The 24,505-nt window shown below is 44.5% G+C and overlaps 1 protein-coding gene across 1 annotated transcript in view; it reads right to left on the reverse strand.

Annotated features, from left to right (window-relative positions):
- LOC116972309 (cytochrome P450 7B1) overlaps positions 1 to 24,505 on the reverse strand; it is a 239,688-nt gene that overhangs the window by 17,996 nt on the left and 197,187 nt on the right. Inside the window, exons 2-4 of the mRNA XM_033019797.1 lie at positions 21,346 to 21,479; positions 14,109 to 14,699; positions 11,778 to 11,984 (exon numbers count right to left, since the gene is read on the reverse strand). Coding sequence (XP_032875688.1) covers positions 11,778 to 11,984; positions 14,109 to 14,699; positions 21,346 to 21,479 — 932 coding nt within the window. The remainder of the gene's footprint in view (positions 1 to 11,777; positions 11,985 to 14,108; positions 14,700 to 21,345; positions 21,480 to 24,505) is intronic.

Raw genomic sequence — 24,505 nt, forward strand, 5'->3', positions numbered from 1 at the left:
TTGGACACCGAATAGTGGAGAGTGAAGACGACCTCCTTCGATCTCCTTCGACTGTGTTAAAGACCATCTATGACTACCTTCGACTACCCTCAATTACCTACGACTAACGTGCCGACCTACTATGACTTACTACGACCTACTACGACTAAACTTACGAGTAAAAAAAGTATCGATTTTTTCCATGGCGACCTTTTTTTACTCGCGGGCATTTTTTAACATATTGAAAAAAACGGCGCGGCCTCGAGTACGCGGAGACCACTCTTGAGCATGAAGGAGAGTTACGTAGACCTCCTATGACCTCGTGTCGACCATGCTGCGAGTATAAGTCGAGGGCAAACTCACCAGAACTCGCGGATTAGGTTGCCGCAGTGGGACAGGCCCTTTAGGCCGCAGAGCGCCCGGAGAGAAAACCCGAAAACCAATTGCATCTCTGCCAAGGTAAGAGACTGAAAAAAAGTTTCCCCTGACACCCTTCCCCACCTCCCACATAAAAGAAACCAGTGAACATTTACACAAACTTTTAAAACACACTAAAAATAACTAAAAAAAGACTGTTGGCGAGGCTGCCAATCGTACGGCGCACCTGGTGGTATCCAAACACCCATTCATTCTTGCTTTCAGTGTGAACAGAGTCCTAGTGCTGCATCACAGCGACCCTTGTGCGATTGATCCCTCTTCCTTTGAGTCCATATAGATGTCCTGATGACCCACAAGTAGCTCTTACCCTAGATGAGCCACCTTCAGACTGTTGGCACAAAGGGCTGGAGTGCTCAGTGGGTCGGGCACCATCTCTGGAGAACATGGATAGGTGACGTTTCGGGTCAGAACCTATCGTCAGATTCTGAAGAAGGGTTCCGACCAGAAACACCACCTGCAGATGTTGGTTTATTTAAAAAATTCAAAGTTCTGGAGCAACTCAGCAGGTCTGGCAGCATCTCTGGAGTACATGGACAGGTGATGGAACCCTTCTTCAGAATAATGATGTTGTACATATTTTGTTCAAATGCATTTTCATTTAGAGCAGATATTATTCTTCATCGATTCTGGTGTGGCTGCAGCTTTTGCTGAGGACACTTCTATAATCAGCTGGAATAGGTTGCTAATGGAGAGCTGCCATGGTATCACAACTTGAGGCCCCACTTAATGGGATTTGTGGCAGCTTCATGCTAGACACACACTCCCTGTTAGTCTAAGCACCTTCAGTGAACTTTTGTGGTGTTTATGCAGCCTGCAGTGAATCGTGAACCTGTCCAATCTGATCTCTTGCTGTGAACAGAGTGTCCCTTTAAAGTGAACACCGATTAATGTACTCCCAGTGACTACTGTGAGTGTTCAGCGAGGTCATGGACTGCATTCGAAGTCTCCAATTTACATCAGTACAAGAGGTAATATGCCGTGTGGAACTGGTGATGTCATTAGATGCATCACTGATCCCGGACAAATATCAGGTGTACCAAGATAAACTGTGCATAGAATTGCCTGGGCCTATTGTGTCCAATGGGCACAATCTTCACCTGGGAACGGCCTATGCCAGATAAAGTTACTTGTATGTGAGATCTGAAAATGAGAAATTACTACAAATGTATCCATTGTGTGGTTGAATTTAATTGAAGTGAACATTTATATGTGGAAAAAAATGCTGGTTTACAAAAAATGACACAAAATGTTGGAATAAATCAGCGGGTCAGGCATCATCTTTGGAGAACATTGGTAGGTTTTGGGTCTGGACCCTTCTTCAGACATTGTGAAGGGGAAAGGGGGGGGCGCTGAAAGAGAGGAGGGTCAAAACAAAGCCGGTCAGGTAATATGTGGTATGTCTAGGAAGGAACTGCAGATGTTGGTTTACACTGAAGACAGACACAAAATGCTAGAGTAACGCAGTGGGTCAGGCAGCATCATCTCTAGAAAAAGGAATTGGTGAAGTTTCATAAGATCATCTGATAGGAGCAGAATTAGGCCATTCGGCCCATCAAGCCTACTCTGCCATTCAATCATGGCTGATCTATCTCTCTCTCCTAACCCCATTCTTCTGCCTTCTCCCCATAATTTCTGACACCTGTGCTAATCAAGAATCTTTCCATCTCTGCCTTAAATATGTCCACTGACGGTCTCCACAGCCTTCTGTGGCAAATAATTCCACAGATTCACCATCCTCTGACTAAAGAAATTCCTCAAGTCAAGTCAAGTCTATTTGTCACATACGTATACGAGATGTGCAGTGAAATTAAAAGTGGCAATGCTTGCGGATTGTGCAAAAAAAAAAAAACTATAGAACAGAATCAGTAATTACATATTGTGAGAAAAAACCCAGCAATTTTAAAAAGACAACACAACAGTAAATTGGTACAGTAAGTTAGTCCCTGGTGAGATGAGAGTTTACAGTCTTAATGGCCTCTGGGAAGAAACTCCTTCTCATCCTCTGTTTTCACAGCATGGCAATGGAGGAGTTTGCCTGACCATAGCAGCTGGAACAGTCTGTTGCTGGGGTGGAAGCGGTCCCCCATAATGTTGCTGGCTCTGGATCTGCACCTTCTGATGTATAGTTCCTGCAGGAGGGAGAGGGTAGTTCCCATAGTGCATTCGGCCGAATGCACTACTCTCTGCAGAGCCTTCTTGTCCTGGGCAGAGCAGTTCCCAAACCAGATTGTGATGTTTCCGGACAAGATGCTTTCTACAGCCGCTGAGTAGAAGCACTGGAGGATCCTCAGAGAGACTCTGAATTTCCTCAGCTGCCTGAGGTGGTAAAGGCGCTGCCTTGCCTTACTCACCAGTGCGGCAGCGTGTGATGTTCATGTCAGATCCTCTGAGATGTGGACTCCCAGGCAGGGCCGGCCTTCGGAGGTGCGGGGCCCAATTGGGAAAATTTGTTCGTAGAAATATAAATCAAATAATTATAGTTAAGTCACGTGTCGTGAGTAACATGACAATTCGGGGGAGAGTTCCTTTCACAGCGTGTGGGGAGTCTAGCCAGGGATAAATTTGCGGGAGCGTTGAGAAGGAGGGGGTCGGGTTCATGCCAGTAACACTCACTCACCGCTGCCACGGCATTCCGGGCGCGGAGCTACCGCATTGTGGCCGGGGAGGGAAGCAGCTCGCGTGGCTACGAGCGGCTTCCATCAACGGAAAGCTGAACCGACTGCCATCTCAGCGCCTTCTGCCGGCCCGCTCACCTCTCCGTCTGAACAGTGAGGGGACCAGCTCAGAGCAAAGATCATAGAGCGGAGCGGGTCAGCAGGTGATGGATAACATCACAGCGGGCGAAGGAGCTTGATCCTGTGTCAGCGCGAACAAGGGATCAATTGAGGTTACTCGCCCTGACATATGGAGTAAGCTCCACCGCCCACTAACCCGCTCTTGAGCTGGACGATCCCCGGCCGACCCCCTCCATCTCAACCGTCCTGCCCTCCCCGCTACTTTACCCCTGGCAAGACTACCCACACACTCTGAAAGGAACTCCCCCCCACCTCCCCCCGCAGCGCTGTCCTTTTACAGCCGCTTCCCATCAGCTGCTAGCAATGAGGGATAGACTTGGCTATATCTCAGTACAGCAACATCGTTCTTGATGTTTCTTTGCTAACAACCTAACCTTCAGCCTCCAAGATGCAGGTACATTTTCTAGCAATGTTACAAAATTTTGAGATTTTAAAAATCAAGTCTGCAATTTATCCTATCAGATAAAGCATAAAAAGAAGTTTAATTTGACACCTAATTCACTTTTATATCACATACATTCAATGTGATCATGGCTGATCATCACCAATCAGTTCCTACCTTCTCCCCATATCCCCTGACTCTGCTAAGAGCCCTTTTAAGAGCCCTATCTAGCTCTCTCTTCAAAGCTTCCAGAGAACCTGCCTCCACCGCCCTCTGAGGCAGAGAATTCCACAGACTCACCACTCTCTGAGAAAAAGTGTTTCTCCGTCTCTGTCCTAAATGGCTTACTCCTTATTCTTAAACTGTGGCCCCTAGTTCTGGACTCACCCAACATCGGGAACATGTTTCCTGCCTCTAGCGTGTCCAAGTCCTTAACAATCTTATATGTTTCAATGAGATCCCCTCTCATCGTTCTAAACTCCAGAGTGTACAAGCCCAGCTGCTCCATTCTCTCAGCATATGACAGTCCCGCCATCCCGGAATTAACCTTGTAAACTTACGCTGCACTCCCTCAATAGCAAGAATGTCCTTCCTCAAATTAAGGGACCAAAACTGTACACAATACTCCAGGTGCGGTCTCACTAGAACTCTGTACAACTGCAGAAGGACCTCTTTGCTCCTATATTCGATTCCTCTTGTTATAAAGGCCAACATGCCATTTCTTAGCGCTAATGGCAGGTACTTGGGAAACATGGTAACTCGTGAAGATTTTTCAACATGTTGAAAAATGTCCACGAGTAAAATATACTCGGGATGTAAAAATTGGATACTTTTTAACACGTAGTCATACTGTAGTAGCTCGTGAGTTTGCCGTAGTAGGACCTGGTGTCCTATATCACTATTGTATGTTCATGATGGAAATAAGAACACTCTGTATATTCATTACCTTTGAATTGTAGTTTTATGTAATCCTCCCATAATTTCTGAGTTCCATTTCACAATATCTATCACATACAGAATGTTGCAATGTAATATCTTGCCCAAACTCCGTTGTATCTTTCTATCTCAATAAATATCACAAAATATGCCATTGTTTCAGCCACATTATGACAAAATACAGAATGTGGGTTATTTGTTATCAGTCACACCCATCCCAGAAACAACAGAACTTAAAGAAGAACGTTTGTTTTACTAATTTACGAGCATGTACCATACAGAGTCCGTTGATCCATATCCAACAAGCTATTGTGATAATTGCATAAAAGGTATTATTGTACAAGAAATTTGGTGTGGAATGATAATCCATCAGTACTCATTTAGGCAAGTCCCAAGCTATAGATACTTTTCCCCCACCCCCAATCCCCCTCGCCCGATCTTCATTTGACCGATCTTTTACTCAGCTGCTGTAATGTTTCCTTCCTATCAAAATCTCTGTGTAACATCTCTGTACCTATCTTCCAATTCCCACTTTGAAATAAAATACATCTTACGACTTAAAAATGTCGCAGCAGGATCGCTATATAAATGCAAATATATGGTGTACTTAGCATCTCCCCCCCCCCCCCCCCCACCCTTACCACCACACAAGAAGCGTAACTTGTAGCGTTTGCATTTGGAGAAGTTCGATACGGACCAGGAATGAAAATTAATAGCCATGAATCGATTAACAGCGAGCTACGAGGTGAGATTGAAACACCTGTCAGAGGGCTAAGAAACAATCCTGAGTTGACGGCGTATTGTTTTAAGTGAGCATTTTGCAGCGACCTCACCATATTCTGGTTAAATATTCTTTCCACGGAAATCTCCTATTTCATTTTGAAATTATATTTATTTATAACAGTTTGTAACATCAATAACCACCTTAATGTTTGTGCGTTTAGTACCGGGTATGCTTGAAACTATTTATTGTAATATACTGTAAATTTAAAAAAAAACTACATCAACCAGGTGTGAAAATTACACTGAATCGAACAACGATTGAAAATGCGTGGGAATCGACTAATCGCGAGCCTGCTGCGAAATTTTTAAGTCGAAAATTGTATTTTATTTCAAAGTGGGAATTTGAAGATAGGGACAAAGATGCTACACAGAGATTTTAAACTCGGGAGAGCTCTTGGGTGAACTCGCACAGTGGGACAGGGCTTGAGGCAGCATCTATGGAGCGAAGGAAATAGCCAACGTTTCGGGCCGGGTCTGAAGAAGGATTTAGACCCGAAACATTGCATATTTCCTTCGCTCCATAGGGGGGGGGGGGGGGGGGGGGGGGAGCAGGGAGTCAGATAGACTGCGCAATGACAAGGGGGGGGGGATCCCAGTGTGAGAGTGAATAACCACCTGCGTACAGCGTTCCCACATCCCTCTTCTCCACCAAGCAAGGCACACTCCTCTCTCCCCTCCGCCCTCTCTCCCCTTCCTTCCCTCATCATCCCCCCCCTCTCTAACGAAGGAGGGAGAGGGAGGAGGAGGGAGGTAGGGAGAGGGAGATCTAAAGGGTAACTGGTTTTGGTCTCCAATCATCTCACAAAGGGCAGCCAACAGTGGTGAGGCAGAAGGGAGAACTCTCTCTCTCTCGCCCCCTTTCTCTCTCTCCCTCTATCTCTCCCCCTCTCTCTCTCTCCCCCTTCTCTCCCCCCCCCTCTCTCTCTCCTCTCCAATTTCCCCTCTCTCTCCCTTTCTCTCCCCCTTCCTCTCTCTTCTCTCTCAAATTATCTCTCCCTCTCCCCTCCCCCACTCCTCTACCCCCAGCCACGTTTATATCTACAGTTCACTCCACGAGTGTGTGTGTGAGAGCCGAGCAGTGTTTCTCATTCTGACTGCTCCGTGAGCTGCTCGTATTGACACTAATCGTGTCCAACTCTTAACTGAAAACGTGTGGTTTGCATCTGAAAATCCCCCCTCTAACTCTCCATGGCTCCCTCACACACACACAGACAGAGACACACACGCAGATAGAGAGACACACACACACACACAGTCACAGAGACACACACACAGAAACACAGAGGCATACACAGACACAGAGTCACAGACACACACATACAGACACACACACGCACAGACAGACAGAGTTAAATCCCACCCGTACCCCGGCCCAGACATTAACCCCGACACCAATGTTTACATAGACTCAAACCTCCAACCTGGTCTGCTGTTGTACCGGCACCGAACGAGTTAACACAACCCCCAGATCTGTTTATCCACAGATTGTCTCCCTCCCGCAATTATCCTGCCAGTTGTCTTTCGTTTCTGCTTCAGGTCCCCCCCCCCCCACCCCCTCCCTCTCACGCACACACCGCCCGCCTGCCCGCTCCCGGCGTTTAACGTTGAATACTCACGGCTGAGTTCGCTGCGGTTCTGGCGCTTGCTGCCCTGTGGACTCGATATGCATTGATGAATTGTTGTTAACTAATGGCTGTTAACTGCTACAATAGCAGTTAACACATCGTTTATTATTCACAGCGGTTGTTATCCATGTTCGTTTTGTAAAAAAATCCGTATGGCAAATGTTTTGTTTTAATCTTTATTTAACAAAGCGAATTTGTATTTCCATATGAAATACGGAAAATTAACGCGGGGCCCCCCTTAGGCGCGGGGCCCAATTTGGAAAAATCGGTCCAATCAGCCTAGGACCGGCCCTGCTCCCAGGTATTTAAAACAGCTCATCCTATCCACAGTTTCCCCATTTATTTTCAGTGGCGTGTACGTTCTCGGATGTTGTGCCCTCCTAAAGTCCACGATCAGCTCCATAGTTTTTTTGACATTCAAAAAATGTAGGCTGTTGTCCTGACACCAGAGTGCCAGATCAGCCACCTCTTTCCGGTAGGCCTTCTCATTATTTTCGGTGATCAGGGCCACCACCACAGTGCCATCAGCAAACTTGATTATAGAGTTGGAGCTGAACCTAGCCACACAGTCATGTGTGTACAGGGAGTACAGTAGGGGGCTGAGGATGCAACCCTGGGGGGGATCCTGTGCTCAGTGTGAGGGTCTTCGATGTATTTCCACCCATCTTGACTACCTGGGGCCTGGCCGTGAGAAAGTCCAGGACCCAGGCACACAGGGGGGTTTTAAGCCCCAATTCCAGCAGCTTCTCAGCAAGTCTGGTGGGGACTATCGTATTGAAGGCTGAACTGAAGTCAATGAACAGCATCCTCACATAGCCCCTCTTCTGGCTGTCAAGGTGAGATAGAGCGGTGTGCAGAACCTGGGAGACCGTATCGTCCGTGGATCTGTTCGGACGGTATGCGAATTGTAGCGGGTCTATGTTGCTAGAGAGGAAGGCGCAGATGTGGTTCTTGACCAGCCTCTCGAAGCATTTCATGACCACCGAGGTAAAGGTACAATGGTGGATCTTTTGAAGCAGGCAGGGACCACGGACTTGGCCAGGGAGAGGTTGAATATTGAAGTGAGCACCGGAGCTAGCTGAGTAGCACAAGACTTAAGTACTCGCCCAAATATGCCATCTGGGCCTCCAGCTTTCCTCGTGTTCACATGTGTCAGAGCCCTCCTCACGTCGTGCTTGGGCAACGAGAATCTGCATCCATCCCCAGTGATGGACCTCCCTCCAGCTTCGCTACCCAGCGCGCGGGCGGTGTTGGCGTTAGCCGTCAAGTCTGGGGTGATGTTGCCTGTCTCGAAACTTGCATAGAAAGAATTCAGGTCATCAGCAAGGGAGGTGCCGGCACTTTCGGATGGGGGGGGGGGGGGTGCTCCGGTAGTTAGTTATAGTCCGAAGCCCCTGCCAAAGGCGTCTGGTGTCCTGCTGCTCCATCTGTGACTCCATCTTGTCCTTGTACCTCCTGCTGCTCCATCTGTGACTCCATATTGTAGGTATGTTGCAAAGCCTACCTGAAGCGTCGCTGAAAATCTGTCGCTGCGGGTGTGCGCGATTTTGGCGCCGTTTCGAGGGGGGCGGGTTTAAAACGCGATTTTCTCTAGGCTGTTCAAATCGAAGATGTTCAGCCTAGTTAATTATTAACGAAAAATCGCTGGAAGACCCCGTCGCAAAAGCTATTATTAGTTTTAAAGGCCTCGTATAATAGTTATAGTAGTTTAAAAATCAATCTCTAAACCCGCGACCACCGGCAGCTGTCAGGTCGCATAGAGCAAATAATAGAAGGTATGCTGCTTATTTTTACATTAAAAAGGGCTTCTTAAGATCCCTTTATACAAAGTTTAATATTGCGAATAGCTCATTTTGGGCCCATTATATCCCGCAGTATTTTTCTGGGCATTTGAGGGCACAAATCTACCGCAATGTGAACGTTCTAAACCAACGCGTTCACAGGATCCCACTAGAAAGCTGATTTAAAATGGACTTTAATTTACAGCAATTGAACACTAAATTCCTTCCATTTGGCCTATAAATTAATGTAAATGAGATTTAAAAATCATGTTTTATTGTGAATTATTTATGAATATTATTTGGACACTTAGGCTATTTAAAAATGTTAATCATTTATTAAGAAATGATAGATGTTTAGATCTAGTAATTGAAGTTTTAAATTAGCTACACTTGGGTAACTAACTAATTATATGCTTTAATTTCAGGTCATCCAAGTAAGATTATTTTATATTTGTTTCAGAATGGTTCAATCTACAATAACTGAAAATTTCATTCAGTTCTCTTAATTTTTAAGAAGGTTATGGGCTTTTGACTGTCCACGATCACAGCTTTTTTGTTATGTCCATAGAAAATCAATAGGGAACAAGATGCTAATTTCCGAGTATGAAAATGGCCATAACTTTTTAAATACTTGAGATATGAAAGTGAATTAGGTGTCAAATTAAACTTCTTTTTATGCTTTATCTGATGCGATAAATTAGACTTGATTTTTTAAATCTCAAAATTTTGTAACATTGCTACATATTGTCCCTGTACCTCCTGAGTTTAAAAAACTCTCCCGAGTTTAAAAAAAAATCAAACTGATGGTAAGTGCGTAAAATGTATGTAGCAGGTACGTCGGAGCTCGTGGATGTCTCGTAGCGGCTCGTAATGCTAACGGCAGGTACTCGGGAAATGCGGAAACTCGTGAAATATTTTCAACAGTGTGAAAAATTTCCAAGAGTAAAAAAATACTCGTGATGAAGTACCAGGAGTTTGATTTTTTTTAAACTCGGAGAGAGCTCTTGGGTGAACTCGCATTGTGGGACAGGGGCTTTAGGAAATTAGTTCAATTTCTCAAACTTAGGACTGTGCAATGTTGCACTTAAACATAGAAAATAGGTGCAGGAGTAGGCCATTTGGCCCTTCGAGACTGCACCGCCATTCAATATGATCATGGCTGATCATCCAACTCAGTATCCTGTACCTGCCTTCTCTCCATACCCCCTGATCCCTTTAGCCACAAGGGCCACATCTAACTCCCTCTTAAATATAGCCAATGAACTGGCCTCAACTACCTTCTGTGGCAGAGAATTCCAGAGATTCACCAAAAATATTTTTCTCATCTCGGTCCTAAAAGATTACCCCCTTATCCTTAAACTGTGACCCCTTGTTCTGGACTTCCCCAACATCGGGAACAATCTTCCTGCATCTAGCCTGTCCAACCCCTTAAGAATTTTGTAAGTTTCTATAAGATCCCCCCTCAATCTTCTAAATTCTAGCGAGTACAAGCCGAGTCTATCCAGTCTTTCTTCATATGAAAGTCCTGACATCCCAGGAATCAGTCTGGTGAACCTTCTCTGTACTCCCTCTATGGCAAGAATGTCTTTCCTCAGATTAGGAGACCAAAACTGTATTCAATACTCCAGGTGTGGTCTCACCAAGACCATGTACAACTGCAGTAGAACCTCCCTGCTCCTATACTCAAATCCTTTTGCTATGAAAGCTAACACACCATTCGCTTTCATCACTGCCTGCTGCACCTGCATGCCTACTTTCAATGACTGGTGTACCATGACACCCAGGTCTCGTTGCATCTCCCCTTTTCCTAATCGGCCCAAGTAGCAGCTTTGATTTATTTTCAATTGTGGAGTGGCATTTGAACTCAAAAGTTTCTGAAAGATAAAAGTGCAACGAGATTGACACTTTGAAACATGAAGGGTATCAGAAAATGGTACATTGATAGGTTACTGTATTTAGCAACCCCACAATATCAAGACATCCAGAAGTCAGCCTTTATTACAATGCCTTTTGAGTGTCCCAATTCTGAAATGCTGGGCATTTGAAATTACTCTGCTTCCTGAAGCAAACGAGAAGCTGGTGTCAGATAAGGTGTGATTGCTGTTCTCAAATGAGATCATGCATTTCCTTGGAGGATTTTTTTCCGTTTTGCTGACTCCCAAGATTAAAAGGATCATATGTCTTCATTTCTCATTCCAAAATGGATGTCAGATCCAATATAAAGATTTAACACATTGTGTACTGGATGGTTTTAACCTAGATTGTGCTTCATTATAATCGAGCTGTTTTTTTAAAAAAAATCGAGTCATCATCCAAAAAGTTAGCGATTATTAGAATAAAAATGAAAATAGCAAAAACAAATGAAGTAACAACGCAAGGAATAGACTTTGCAGATATTAATTTTATATACGATTCAGAGTATTAACTTGTTTTCATGATTTCTATAAAGTATTACATTTCTTTTAAAAAATGTATCAAGATGACTGTTATAAACTTAGCAGTAAGTACTTAAAAGAATGAATTAATTAAACATGATTAATGAAATCTTTTAATCAGGACTCAAGTGATTCAATTTGTAGGCAGCATTATGTGGTAAGGAACTTTGAACCTGAAATGTTCCCAATTAATTTTGGCTTATTAAAAGAACAGTTAATTTAGCACTAGTATGCTACATCAAGACCAAGTGAAGTCCTTCAACATTATATTAAAAATAAATAAAATTTATAATGAACTGCTACAGTTTTCAACCGGAAAGAAAAGTTTAACCAGTCACTCGATTTAGAATCTCTCATTAATTAAGCAGTCTCTCACCCACAGCATTGAGCTGCTTTAAAAGAGAGAATTAGGGTCAACACTTTGGGAGTCCATTCTCACTTGCATTCACGAGCAGAGTAGGATCATAGAACCTAACTGATGTGTACAAGTAATTAAACTGTCTCCACTGTATATGAGAACATGCATAATCTATGATTGGTGAAAACAGCCCTCTATTGTGTCCTCCACATTTTTGAGCAGCACTGCACTAGCCATTTCCCGTTTCCAAATTAAAATGAGTTACCTAGGGTCACCATGTGGTCTAAATCGTCTTTGCTGAGGTTGATGTTGAAGTCAGCGCTTGGTCGTTGACTTGCTGCCAGTAACACATGGTCAATTTCAGCACGCACGGCGGCAAGGGCTTCTGGGTTCTTCACAAGATAATACAGGGTCCAGAATACAGCTGGAATCGTGTTTCCAAGAGCAGCCCACAGGAAGGCAAAATGATGTGCTGTGAGAAAATAAGTGAAAAGGAAGATTAATAGCATTTATTACACTGATTAGATTTGCAGTGTGCTAATTAAAAGATGTTAGGACAAAGACCCAGCCAAGGATCAGTGAATGCTAATGAGGACCAATAGGCTTCTGAAGTCTAATTTTCTGCTTAATGAGGACAGTTTCAAAGTAATGTTACATTGAAGGCGGGAGGGATAAATGTAGCTCTGTTAAATCTGCCTCATTATCAGCTATAAGTGCCTTGTTTTACCACATCAGCAAAAAGTTGAATTCAATTATCTCAGAAGGCTTTTGCAGGCTAAAAATATTACAATATCAACTCACTCCAAATATTATAAAAAACATTCAAGGTCACACAATTGTCTTCTTCTAAACATAAAATGTCAATTTGTTTTAGCTTTAACCTAAATTTTAAAATGTTTGCCATTTTCTGTATTTGTCATTAACATTGAATGGGACATGCATCTTAAACGTATTTTCCTTCAGTGTAAAACATTCTGGTTAACGTTTTGAGTCATAAATGGATAGATTATTTTACAGATATGCTCTCCTCTCCTGATTGTGTGCCTGGATCATACAATGGATCTGGGCACGAAGAAAATATTCTTCCCCAAAATGCACACAGAACGATTGCAGGACCACACAAAAACTTCACACATATGAATATTTTCTTTTCCATTAGCTTTTCCACTGTCTAGACACAATGTGACATATCTTATTGCCTCTCAGCATCCTTTTCTCTTTATGATTTTCACCTGGTTAACTGACAAGCCAGCCCATACACACACTAGGGACAATTTACATTTATGCCAAGCCAATTAACCTACACACCTGTACGTCTTTGGAGTGTGAGAGGAATCGAAGTTCTCGGAGAAAACCCACGCGGTTACGGGGAGAACGTACAAACTATGTAAAGACAGCATCTGTAGTCAGGATCGAACCTGGGTCTCTGGCGCTGTAAAGCAGCAACACTACGGCTGCGCCACCATGCTGCCCTGTAGGTAAAATATTAACACTGGAGAGAGGGGTGTGGAGGAGGATATGCAGAATATGCTTGCACCAACAAAAACCAACTGTGGACGGAGAAGGGCTCAAGGTGTTGAGACAGGTCAGGGTGGATAAGGCGACAATGTCAGCAGTTCTCAACACCAATGCTGGAGCCTTAAGGGCCTGTCCCACTATGGCGACCTCATCTGCGAGTTTAGGAGAGTTTGCGCTCGCCACAAGTTCGCAGCATGGTCGACACGTGGTCGTAGGTGGTCACGGGTAAGTCTCCTTCATGGTCGATAGAGGTTCCCGCATAGTGGTTAATACACGCAGCCTCAGTTTGGACGAGGAACATTTTTCAGCATGCTGAAAATTTTTCTGCGAGTAAAAATTGGTCTGCATGGAAAAAATCGATACTTTTTTACTCGTAGGTTTAGTCGAAGTAGGTCCTAGTAGGTCAGCATGATACCGTAGGTGATCGAAGGTAATCAAAGGTAGTCGTAGATAGTGTTAGATAGTCGTAAATAGCGTTAGATAAGCTGGTCGAAGCTAGTCTTCAACATAGTCGAAGGAGGTCTTCTACATATTCGTAGGAGGTTCTCTACATAGTCAAAGGAGGTCGTACGAGGTGTTCTACTTAGCCGAAGGATGCCAAATTTTTGGTGATACAACAGGACCAATGCACTCTCCTATAATCACAAATAAACTCACCAGAGTGGGACAGGCCCTTTACTTTGTGACATTATTACCTCCGGAAAATCTATCCCACTGTGGGATTCTCATTTTCAACATTAGGAATTTTATTATCTCTCTGAGATAAATTGCTGAGTTATGAAATATTCTGCTGTGCACTGATTAGTCTGTGAAGATTCATTCCCAGGACCAATAATGGTTTAGAAAAGTTACTTGTATCAATTAGGCTGAGACAGGAAATGTAATGTTAGATTTCAACAGCAAAGGCATAGCACTCAAATTCACTTTGACAATGATTCCAACAAAGTGTGGAGCCATAATTCTTAACAAGCATGTTTTCTATATGATCTGAAGACTTTCACAAGTTATTTTAGGGTTTTGTTGGTAAATTTGGAGACTCAGAGCCGAAAGAACAACATTTATTCATCTCTTTCCTTACCTGCTTTTTGATCATCCTGAAGATACGAATAACTGTCAAGCAAGTCCTTTCTGGCTTGTATTAATTGTGCCATGTTTAGTCGTTGATCCAATTCCTTTGATGTAAAATAACTAACAATCTCCTTGCGAATTCTTTTTGTATTGCCTAGAAGTTCAACGGGAATCCTTGCAACCAGGTAGGGAAAATAGTTGTCAAACTGAACAAACTTCTCCTTTAATTCGGTAATTTGTTTTTGTTCATTCGTTGGAGCACTTCCATAAAGAGATACGTAGCTTGCTTCAGTAATAATACGGCAGCAAAAGTCATACATACAATCAATTTTCCATTCTGCTGATCTCATCTGCTCTTGTCTCAGAATGTTCTTAAGATTTTCTGTTGTGCTTCCATGTAAAATATTTAATGCATCGCCCTGCAAGTAGGAATACAACTTGTGTATCTCTTCATTGGATACTGGAATCTTAGGGTCATTTAATGGAGGGTGACCAAAAACCTTTGCTGACAGCATTGTTGAAAACTCTTCAAAATCTAATTGCTTGTTGAGATGAACAAACTGGTGAAGGAATGGATCTAAAATAAATGTGATGTATTTGCCTATAAGAAATAAAACAAAAACTGTAAACATGCTAAAGCTTTAGGGGAAATCTCTTTAAATATCTCACATACAGTTCTCTCAAATGAAGCTGTAAATACAATTATTTAGTTTAGTTTAGAGATACAGCATGGAAACAGGCTCTTCAGCCCACATAATCCAGGCCGACCAATGATCACCTATTCACACTAGTTCTACCCTGCACACTAGGGACACTTTAGATAAGCCGTTTAACCTACAAACCCACACTTCTTTGGAATATGAGAGGAAACTGGAGCACCCAGAGAAAACCCACGTGGTCACAGGGAGAATGTACAAACTTCATACAGACAGCACCTGTAGTTAGGAACATAACCAGGTCTCTGGAACTGTAAGGCAGCAACACTACTGCTGTGCCACATTGATGACATTCTATCTTGAGTGAATTTTAATCACACCATCATTCCAAAATAATGATCCATCCGTGCCAGAAACTTTAATTTAAACAGGCAGCAATATACAGCAAGAACTATTGAGTTGGAATCCCGTGCACTTTTCCTTCTGCATGCCTGATGCTATACAATAAAACTGTGCCCATTGTTGTTCACACGACCTGTACTGCAATACTTTCTCTTGATTTATGTCAGTCATTTCAGATTGGCATCAACAGGATGCTATTAATACTGTACATCCTCTCTCTAAAGCTATCTATCTTCATCCTTCTGCGGCTGTTGCCAACTTTTGACGTGGTTGAAATTATCTTCCTGGTCAACAACTCTCCACCCTCATCTGGCTGAGTAATACTACACCCAGCTGGTTCCATTCTTACCTTTTTAAGGATATCTAGAGAATCACAGGCAATGGCTTTCCTTTTCATGCTGGCATCTTTACCACAGATGCCCCTCAACTATTTATTTTTGGCTCACCTATTTCTCATATGCCGTGCTCTCACCAATATCTTTCAGAGGGCAGGCATCAATTCCCACGTGAACCTTGTGATACCATATCTTACCATCACCTTTCCTGACCTCTTCATTGTCTTAAATTGGCATAGAAACATAGAAACATAGAAAATAGGTGCAGGAGTAGGCCATTCGGCCCTTCGAGCCTGCACCGCCATTCAATATGATCATGGCTGATCATCCAACTCAGTATCCTGTACCTGCCTTCTCTCCATACCCCCTGATCCCTTTAGCCACAAGGGCCACATCTAACTCCCTCTTAAATATAGCCAATGAACTGGCCTCAACTACCTTTCATAGCTTTCATAGCAAAAGGATTTGAGTATAGGAGCAGGGAGGTTCTACTGCAGTTGTACAGGGTCTTGGTGAGACCACACCTGGAGTATTGCGTACAGTTTTGGTCTCCAAATCTGAGGAAGGACATTATTGCCATAGAGGGAGTGCAGAGAAGGTTCACCAGACTGATTCCTGGGATGTCAGGACTGTCTTATGAAGAAAGACTGGATAGACTTGGTTTATACTCTCTAGAATTTAGGAGATTGAGAGGGGATCTTATAGAAACTTATAAAATTCTTAAGGGGTTGGACAGGCTAGATGCAGGAAGATTGCTCCCGATGTTGGGGAAGTCCAGGACAAGGGGTCACAGCTTAAGGATAAGGGGGAAATCCTTTAAAACCGAGATGAGAAGAACTTTTTTCACACAGAGAGTGGTGAATCTCTGGAACTCTCTGCCACAGAGGGTAGTCGAGGCCAGTTCATTGGCTATATTTAAGAGGGAGTTAGATGTGGCCCTTGTGGCTAAGGGGATCAGAGGGTATGGAGAGAAGGCAGGTACGGGATACTGAGTTGGATGATCAGCCATGATCATATTGAATGGCGGTGCAGGCTCGAAGGGCCGAGTGGCCTACTCCTGCACCTAATTTCTATGTTTCTATGTCTATGTTTCTACCTTCTGTGGCAGAGAATTCCAGAGATTCACCACTCTCTGTGTGAAAAATGTTTTCCTCATCTCGGTCCTAAAAGATTTCCCCCTTATCCTTAAACTGTGACCCCTTGTTCTGGACTTCCCCAACATCGGGAACAATCTTCCTGCATCTAGCCTGTCCAACCCCTTAAGAATTTTGTAAGTTTCTATAAGATCCCCCCTCAATCTTCTAAATTCTAGCGAGTACAAACCGAGTCTATCCAGTCTTTCTTCATATAAAAGTCCTGACATCCCAGGAATCAGTCTGGTGAACCTTCTCTGTACCCCCTCTATGGCAAGAATGTCCTTCCTCAGATCAGGAGACCAAAACTGTATGCAATACTCCAGGTGTGGTCTCACCAGGACCCTGTACAACTGCAGTAGAACCTCCCTGCTCCTATACTTACATCCTTTTGCTATGAATGCTAACATACCATTCACTTTCTTCACTGCCTGCTGCACCTGCATGCCTACTTTTAATGAATGGTGATCCATGACACCCAGATCTCTTTGCATCTCCCCCTTTCCTAATCGGCCACCATTCAGATAATAGTCTACTTTCCTGTTTTTGCCACCAAAGTGGATAACCTCACATTTATCCACATTATACGGCATCTGCCATGCATTTGCCCACTCACCCAGCCTATCCATCTTGCAGCCTTCTAGCATCCTCCTCACAGCTAACACTGCCCCCCAGCTTTGTGTCATCCGCAAATTTGGAGATGTTGCATTCAATTCTCTTTGCAATACCCAAGCGTAGATTTTCTCCAGTCTTGCAGACCCAGGACCCCTGCCCAGAATTTCTCCTTCTTTCCCCATCATCTTGATACATAGCCTGAGTCTTGCTCCCTTGGCATGTCCTAGGCTCCAGGGATAAATGCTGAATCAGTCAAGTCATTCTGCCACTTAACTTCCCTAGTGTTAGCAACCATGAAGGACTCGAGGAAACTGGTGATGACATGGATGGCAGCAGGGCCCCCTGTGGTACACTGAGGTTGTCACGTAATGGGAACAGCCCCTGAGGCCTTGAAGTAGGCAAAGCATTGCCCCCAACATTGCTAGGTTGCAAAGGTGCATGTCACTCAATAGCTTTCAAACCAACTCAAATATAGAAATAATAAGCAAACTATGAAATCATGATAAATAAGTTAGAGCTATTATTTTTTTTTAAACGAAAATTTTACTTTTTAACTTCATTTGCTCTGCACTCACTATCCTACAGTCTCCTCAGAAATCCAAAGGAGCTCTGAACCTGCACCACAAATGATTCCCCAATGCAAATCCTGGACATCCTCCGCAAAACAGGGCTTTACCAGCCTGTTATACTTTGCCACATCCTCCCTGAACCCCTACCCCCCACCCTCACCCCTAAACCATGCCCTAGTTCAAGTCATTAGGAATCAAATAGCAGAGTAAGCTGACTGATTCATTGTCCCGAATCCATCAGCAAGTCTGGGACTTAGTACTATTTAACTGGCTAAATGCTAGCTGGCTGATTCAAGAACCAGTGAAATCTGGCCTGATATTGAATGATAGTAGTCCTGAACTAGTGTCTGTCTTATTGGTAACCCTTGGATTATCTTTGATCGGACTTTACTGGCTTTACCTTGCACTAAACGTTATTCCCTTTTCGTGTATCTATACACTGTAAATGGCTTGATTGTAATCATGTATTGTCTTTCCACTCACTGGATGGCACACGACAAAAAAATTTCACTGTACCTCGGTACACATGACAATAAACCAAACTAAATATTGAGAATGCCAAACCTATCATTTCCAATCTCTGATACAAACCCTCTTCTGTCACTTTCAAATTCATTCACCTTGTTAGCAACTATATGAAACATTTTTTGGCACGTTGATATTGCATATTTGAATTAGAAAAGGCACATTAGATCACATATCTATGCCATCACTAAGAGTATCTATTTATGTAACATTGCTCAAAAGATCTCACTGCTTCAAGTTCATTTACTTTGGGAATAATCATCCATGCTGTTATTACCTTTAGACTTCACTGAATATCTGCAAAAACCAGAGTTCATCCAAAACATCTTGTGATTCAAAATAAATCTTGTTGACCTACAGTTTCTCCAATTGACCAATATCGCAGTTTTAAAATTTTCATACCTGCTTTCACACCTTAAACCTATGTCCTCTAGTTCTCAACTCCCCTACTTTGGGCAAAAGGCTGTGCATTTACCCTATCTATTCTTCTCATGATCTTATACACCTTTATAGGATCACCCCTCCTCCTCCTGTGCTCTAAGAGATAAAGTCCTAGTCTGCACGACCTCCCCCTATAGCTCAGGCCCTCGGGTCCTGACAACATCATCATAAATCATGGCTGCCTACTTTCCAGCTTATAAACATCTCTCCTATAACAGGGTGACCAAGACTGAACACAACACCTTAAACGTGGCATCACCAATGTCTTGTACAACTATAATATGACCTCCCAACTCCTATACTCAATACTCTTATGGGCTTGTCCCACTTACGCGACTTTTACGGCAACTGTCGGCACCCGTTATAGGTCATTGCAGGTCGCCACAAATTTTCAACATGTTGAAAATCCACCAGCGACCAGAAAGACGCTACGACTCTTTAGGCGACTGAGGGGACTACTCATGACCATAGAGGTGACACCCTGGCGACATGTCCCGGGGTGAAGCCTGTATGGTCGTGAGTAGTCGCCCAAAGAGTCGTACCTTGTTCTGGTCGCCGCTGGATTTTCAACATGTTGAAAAGTTTCGGCAACCTGCAATGACCTATGACGGATGCCGGCAGTCGCCGAAAAAGTCGCGTAAGTGGGACAGGCCCATTACTGTCTGACTCACATAGGCTGAAATCTTATGCAGCATAATGGGATGAAAAAATAATTCACGTTGCATTGCCAATAAGCCAGAGAGATGTTCAAAAACCTGCACTGAACCTATGCACTTTTCCAGAAGCAAAGCCCCTCAGTTTCTGGTGGAATACCTGTTCCTCAGTAACTAACTCACAGTATTGAGAGCATTTGCTGCATTATGGGTAGGGCTGGTTTGGAAACCCGTGGCCAGACGCACGTGTTAAAATTCTTCTTGATATTAGTGAACTTTCCACCGCAAGCCCAGTCGACACTAGCAAAATCCATGAGTTAGGAATATAGCCTCCACCAGGCTAAATATCATGGCGGAATCTGGTCATGCCAAATGAATTCAGATGTACTGGGATCCTAGTGAACATCTGTAGTTCTGTCAGTGAAATGGTTCCAAAAAAGGAAAAGATTTTTAAAAGTTTTCAAATGATCACGCTCCTTATACAAGTGATGAAAGAGAGCATGACTAGAATCGATTCAGCCTACACCCCCCCTCCCCCATGACAGTCAAGACAACTGATTTTCTATTGGCATGAAGAAGGCAATCACTACAGGCCTGCCTGAAATATTAATACACGTGGCTACTCCAGGAAAATTAGGTTCTCCTACAATGCTCCCATGAAGTCTGGTGGGATAAGCTCTGGAGAACAACAGAAGGGGTGATAACAGAGTGGCTCTTGGTATGAGGACCTGAAATTTCTTTAGCTCTGTGATGTTTAAGTTAAAATTATTTAAAAAGTGTGGTGAATGCTATTAACATAAAAAGAAGAATTCAAGCAAATATTAATCTAGGTCAGTCAATTTTTGTGGTGCAAATTTTAAAATAGAAGAAAAATATAAATCTCCTGAAATAGGTCAATTGTTTTCTGTCACCTCCAGTAATCTCCAAATGCATGTTGTATACATCAGCTGAATGCAATTTATCTTTTCTGGTAATCATTCCTTGTATCTAGTGGGACAAAGGTATGAGAAATATAAAACCTTTCTGGTAGACGCATTGAACAAGGTAGATTTTTTTTTGTAGTGAAACACAGCATTTATGTAATCACTGTCTTATTAGGGAGATTTTGCTGAACTGTTGACAATGATGTACAGTATTGCTTCGCTGGAATGACGTTTGGGGAAAACGATTCTGCTGCACCACCACACAATACCAATTAGAGAACTATTTCCGCGACAGGTCAGAAATTTACATTGTTCTTGCAGAAAGATGTGCTTTTTAATTTCTTTATTAAGATGACATTCATGTCCCTTGCAACTCTTCAGCACGACAATCATTTGCTCGTCATGTTGAAAACTGCAATCAGCGAAATTGCATTCCCGAGACACTGCCTTGCTAGAACTCAAACCATCGTTTTGTGTTTCCAAATGAACTGGTTTAGTGGTCCCCCCAAGTTTTTTGACAAGTTCTTTTTAAGAGAGAAAATAAACAATGCAAAAAAAATCTTAGCATAATCAACAAGGTTTTTTAACAATCAAAATGGTTAGGCATGGAATGGAAATATTAAGAGTTTCATTTGCAAAACCAACCTTAAAATGTCTAGGAAGGAACTGCAGATGCTGGTTTAAACTGAAGATAGACACAAAAAGCTGAAGTAACTCAGCGGGACAGGCAGCATCTCTGGAGAAAAGAAATGGGTGACGTTACGAGTCGAGACCCTTCTTCAGACCTTAAAATGTCCTTCTCCCCTTTTATGCTTGGGTTTTGGCGCATGGTGCTATTTTCTGAAGAAAACATTTACTGCCATTTCCATAAATGAAACAGTTACTAGAAAATTTGGGGTTCATATAGATAGACCACAACAAAATTATTTTATACTATTTTAACACACTATTATTATTTTAATTGTCATTTGGACGCATTCCATTAGAAAACTCACCTGCCACATAAACCGTGAAGACATCTCCCAATTTCTTCTGGCAAGAAACAATAAATCCTGAAGAATCCTGACCAAACTCGATTGCTTTTCCAATAAATGGAATCCAGCCTTGTTCTAATGGTGGCTCCCCAGGTCTATATTTTTTAAAAAGAAACAGAGTTTTCTTAAATTATTAAAATTTGCAGAATACAGCAGTGAAGTTTTGCTGCAATACATAACTAGACAAATATTTTTGATGACTACCTTACTATAAGTGATTTGTAGCATTCAGTGTAATAATTGCACAATAAGTACCCCCAACAGTTTACTATCACACTCAACTTAAATTTATTTGAACTACATTAAAGTAATAAAATTAAATGTTATCAATAGTTTCACCAAAATTGGAATTGATCAAAGTCTGAAACCATCAAATTATATTTCCGCTACATCTATATTACTAAAAGTCTGTTCTTGACCGGTTTTGGCCATCTGTGCTGCGATTTCCGAGAGAACGCCGCCACCTACGGCCGTGATTTTTGGCCACCTTGCTCAGAGCACCCCCTCCGCCGTTTGTGTGCCGAGGATTTTTCCCGTCGATGAAAAATGACAGATATTAATGATTTTACAAAATTCCCCATTCTCTCTGCTGCCCCTGTTGGCGGCAGGGGGGAGGGACTATAAAACCAGGAAGTGGTGTACCTCAATCAGTGTCTGCAAGCTGGAGGAAGGCAGAGGGTCACGTTTCTCTGAGCTGTGAATAACACTGAACACATGTCTACTCAAATATAAGTGTCCTTAGTGGTTCTAAAACGCTTGCAGAATGTGTCTATTGGTTCTAAAATGTTTGCACAAAGTGTTTATTGGTTCTAAAATGTTTGCAAAAAGTGTCTCTTTTGGTTCTACAATGTTTGCAGAATGTGTCTTTTTTGGTTCTAAAATGTTTTTTTAGGTCCTCCCCCCTCTCCTCTACCCCCCCCTCCTCTTCCCCCCCTCCTCCGCCTCCCCCTCTCCTCTCCCCCCCCTCCTCCGCCTCCCCCTCTCCTCTCCCCCCCTCTCCTCCCCCCCCTCTCCTCTCCCCCCTCTCCTCTTCCCCCTCTCCCCTCCTCCCCCCCTCACCCCTCCTCTCCTCCCCCCTCTCCTCCCCCCTCTCCTCTCCCCCTTCTCCTCTCCTCTCCCCCCCTCCCTCTCTCCTCTTTTTCCTCCCCTCCATCCCCTCCCTCACCATTCCTCCCTAAACCCCCTCCCCTCCACACACCCCTACCCCCTTCCCTCCACCCTCCCTCCCACTCCCTGCTCCCCCTCTCTCCCACCCCCCTCCCCCCTCTCTCCCTCCCCTCTCCCTCCCCCCCTCTCTCCCCTCTCTCCCCTCCCCCACGCTCCCTCCCCTCCACACCCCTACCCTCTTCCCTCCTCTCTCCCTCCCCCTCCCTGCTCCCCACCTCACCCCCCCTCTCAGCACCCCCTCACTCTCACCCTCTCTCTCTCCTCCCCTCCTCCCCCACCTTTCCCCCCTCACCCACCCTCCCTCTTATTCTCCTCTCCACCCCCCTATCCCTCTTGCCCCTCTCTCTGTGTCTCTGTCTCTCTCTCTGCCTCTGCCCCATCTCTCTCTGCCCTCACTCTCTACCCCCGCCCGCCCCCCCCCCCCTCTAGATGTGATTGCAAGTTGGGGGCTATGCGTCAGTAGATAGGGTGGTTATGGGGTAAAAGGAGCAAATTAATAATATTAATATAATTATCAAGGGGGTAATTAGCGTGAGTGCGGGGGGATAGTTAGTGTGTGTGACGCTGCGTGCCGCCTCCCCCCCCCCACAACCGCACGTTGGGGGAACAGACCCAATGGGTCTGCACTTGGTCTAGAATATATATAGATTCCTTATGGACGTCATTAAATCTGTCACTACCATGGAACAGGCTTGAGGCACGATATCCAAGTACAGGTGCACAACCTTTTATCCGAAAGCCTTGGGACCAGACACTTTTCGTAATTCGGAATTTTTCGGCTTTCGGATTGGAAGATTTTTAGCGTAGATTTTAACGGCTGGCTCAGTGGTAGAGTGCTCGGCTCATATCCGCAAGGTCGCGAGTTTGCGCCTCGATCCCGGCAGTTACTCGATCGCGAGTTTGAGTCTTCATTGTAGTTTTTTCTTGCAGAATAGTAGAGAATAGGGAGGGTCAGGCTGGGATCATTCTCTGCGAGATGATCTTAGTGCGGGAGACAAGTGTAGGAGAGGTGTACTGACTGTGTGGGCAGAACTTTGGAAGTGATTGCCCACCATTCTCAAAAGCCGCTGTGTCTCCCTGTCCCTCCAACTCCAGAGGAATCCGCTCCCCGAAGGCCGCTACGGCGACAAGTGGCAGTTCGCCCACAGCCCGAGCTGCGCCACCCCAAGAACAAGACGTACCTTGCACACCATCAGCTTCTGCCCCTACGGGGAGCGTGTTCCTCTGGAGTTGGAGAGGGGCTGGGCTGGAGTTGCTGATCTGGGATCTCCGTGCTTGCAGTGGGCCTGGGGGTCGGTGTCCCGATGAGGGGGCGCAGCTCGGGCTGTGGGCGAACTGCCACTTGTCGCCGTAGCGGCCCATCGGGGAGCGGCTTCTGGTGGTCCTGACGTCTCTCAGCTCCTGTCCAGGAGGGTGGCCGGAGACGTCAGAACCAACAGGAACCCGCTCCCCGATGGGCCGCTACAGCGACAAGTGGCAGTTCGCCCACAGCCCGAGCTGCGCCCCCTCATTCGCAACCTGGGTTCCTCTGGAGTTGGAGCGGGGCTGGGCTAGAGTTGCTGCTGGCTGTGAGTCTCTGGGATCTCCGTGCTTGCAGTCGGTGTCCCGTTGGTCCTGACGTCTCCGGCCACCCCCCTGGACTGGAGCTGAGACTGGGAACTGTACCGCCCTTGCCCCCTCCCTCTGCAACTGCAAACAACCCCACAGTTCCCAGTCTCAGCTCCTGTACATGGGGATGGCCGGAGACGTCACAGCCCGAGCTGCCCCCCCTCATCCCCAACCCCAAGAACAAGACGTACCTTGCACACCATCAGCTTCTGTCCCTACAGAGGGAGGAGCGACCTTCGTGTGGTGAGTTAAAAAACCCATCGCGGGGCTTGTCTCCACAGAGGCTCAGGTGCCGTTACAGAGGGAGGAGCGACCTTCGTGTGGTGAGTTAAAAAAACCATCGCGG

The sequence above is a fragment of the Amblyraja radiata genome, chromosome 4 (genome assembly GCF_010909765.2).
Source record: "Amblyraja radiata isolate CabotCenter1 chromosome 4, sAmbRad1.1.pri, whole genome shotgun sequence".
Taxonomy (NCBI): Eukaryota; Metazoa; Chordata; class Chondrichthyes; order Rajiformes; family Rajidae; genus Amblyraja; species Amblyraja radiata.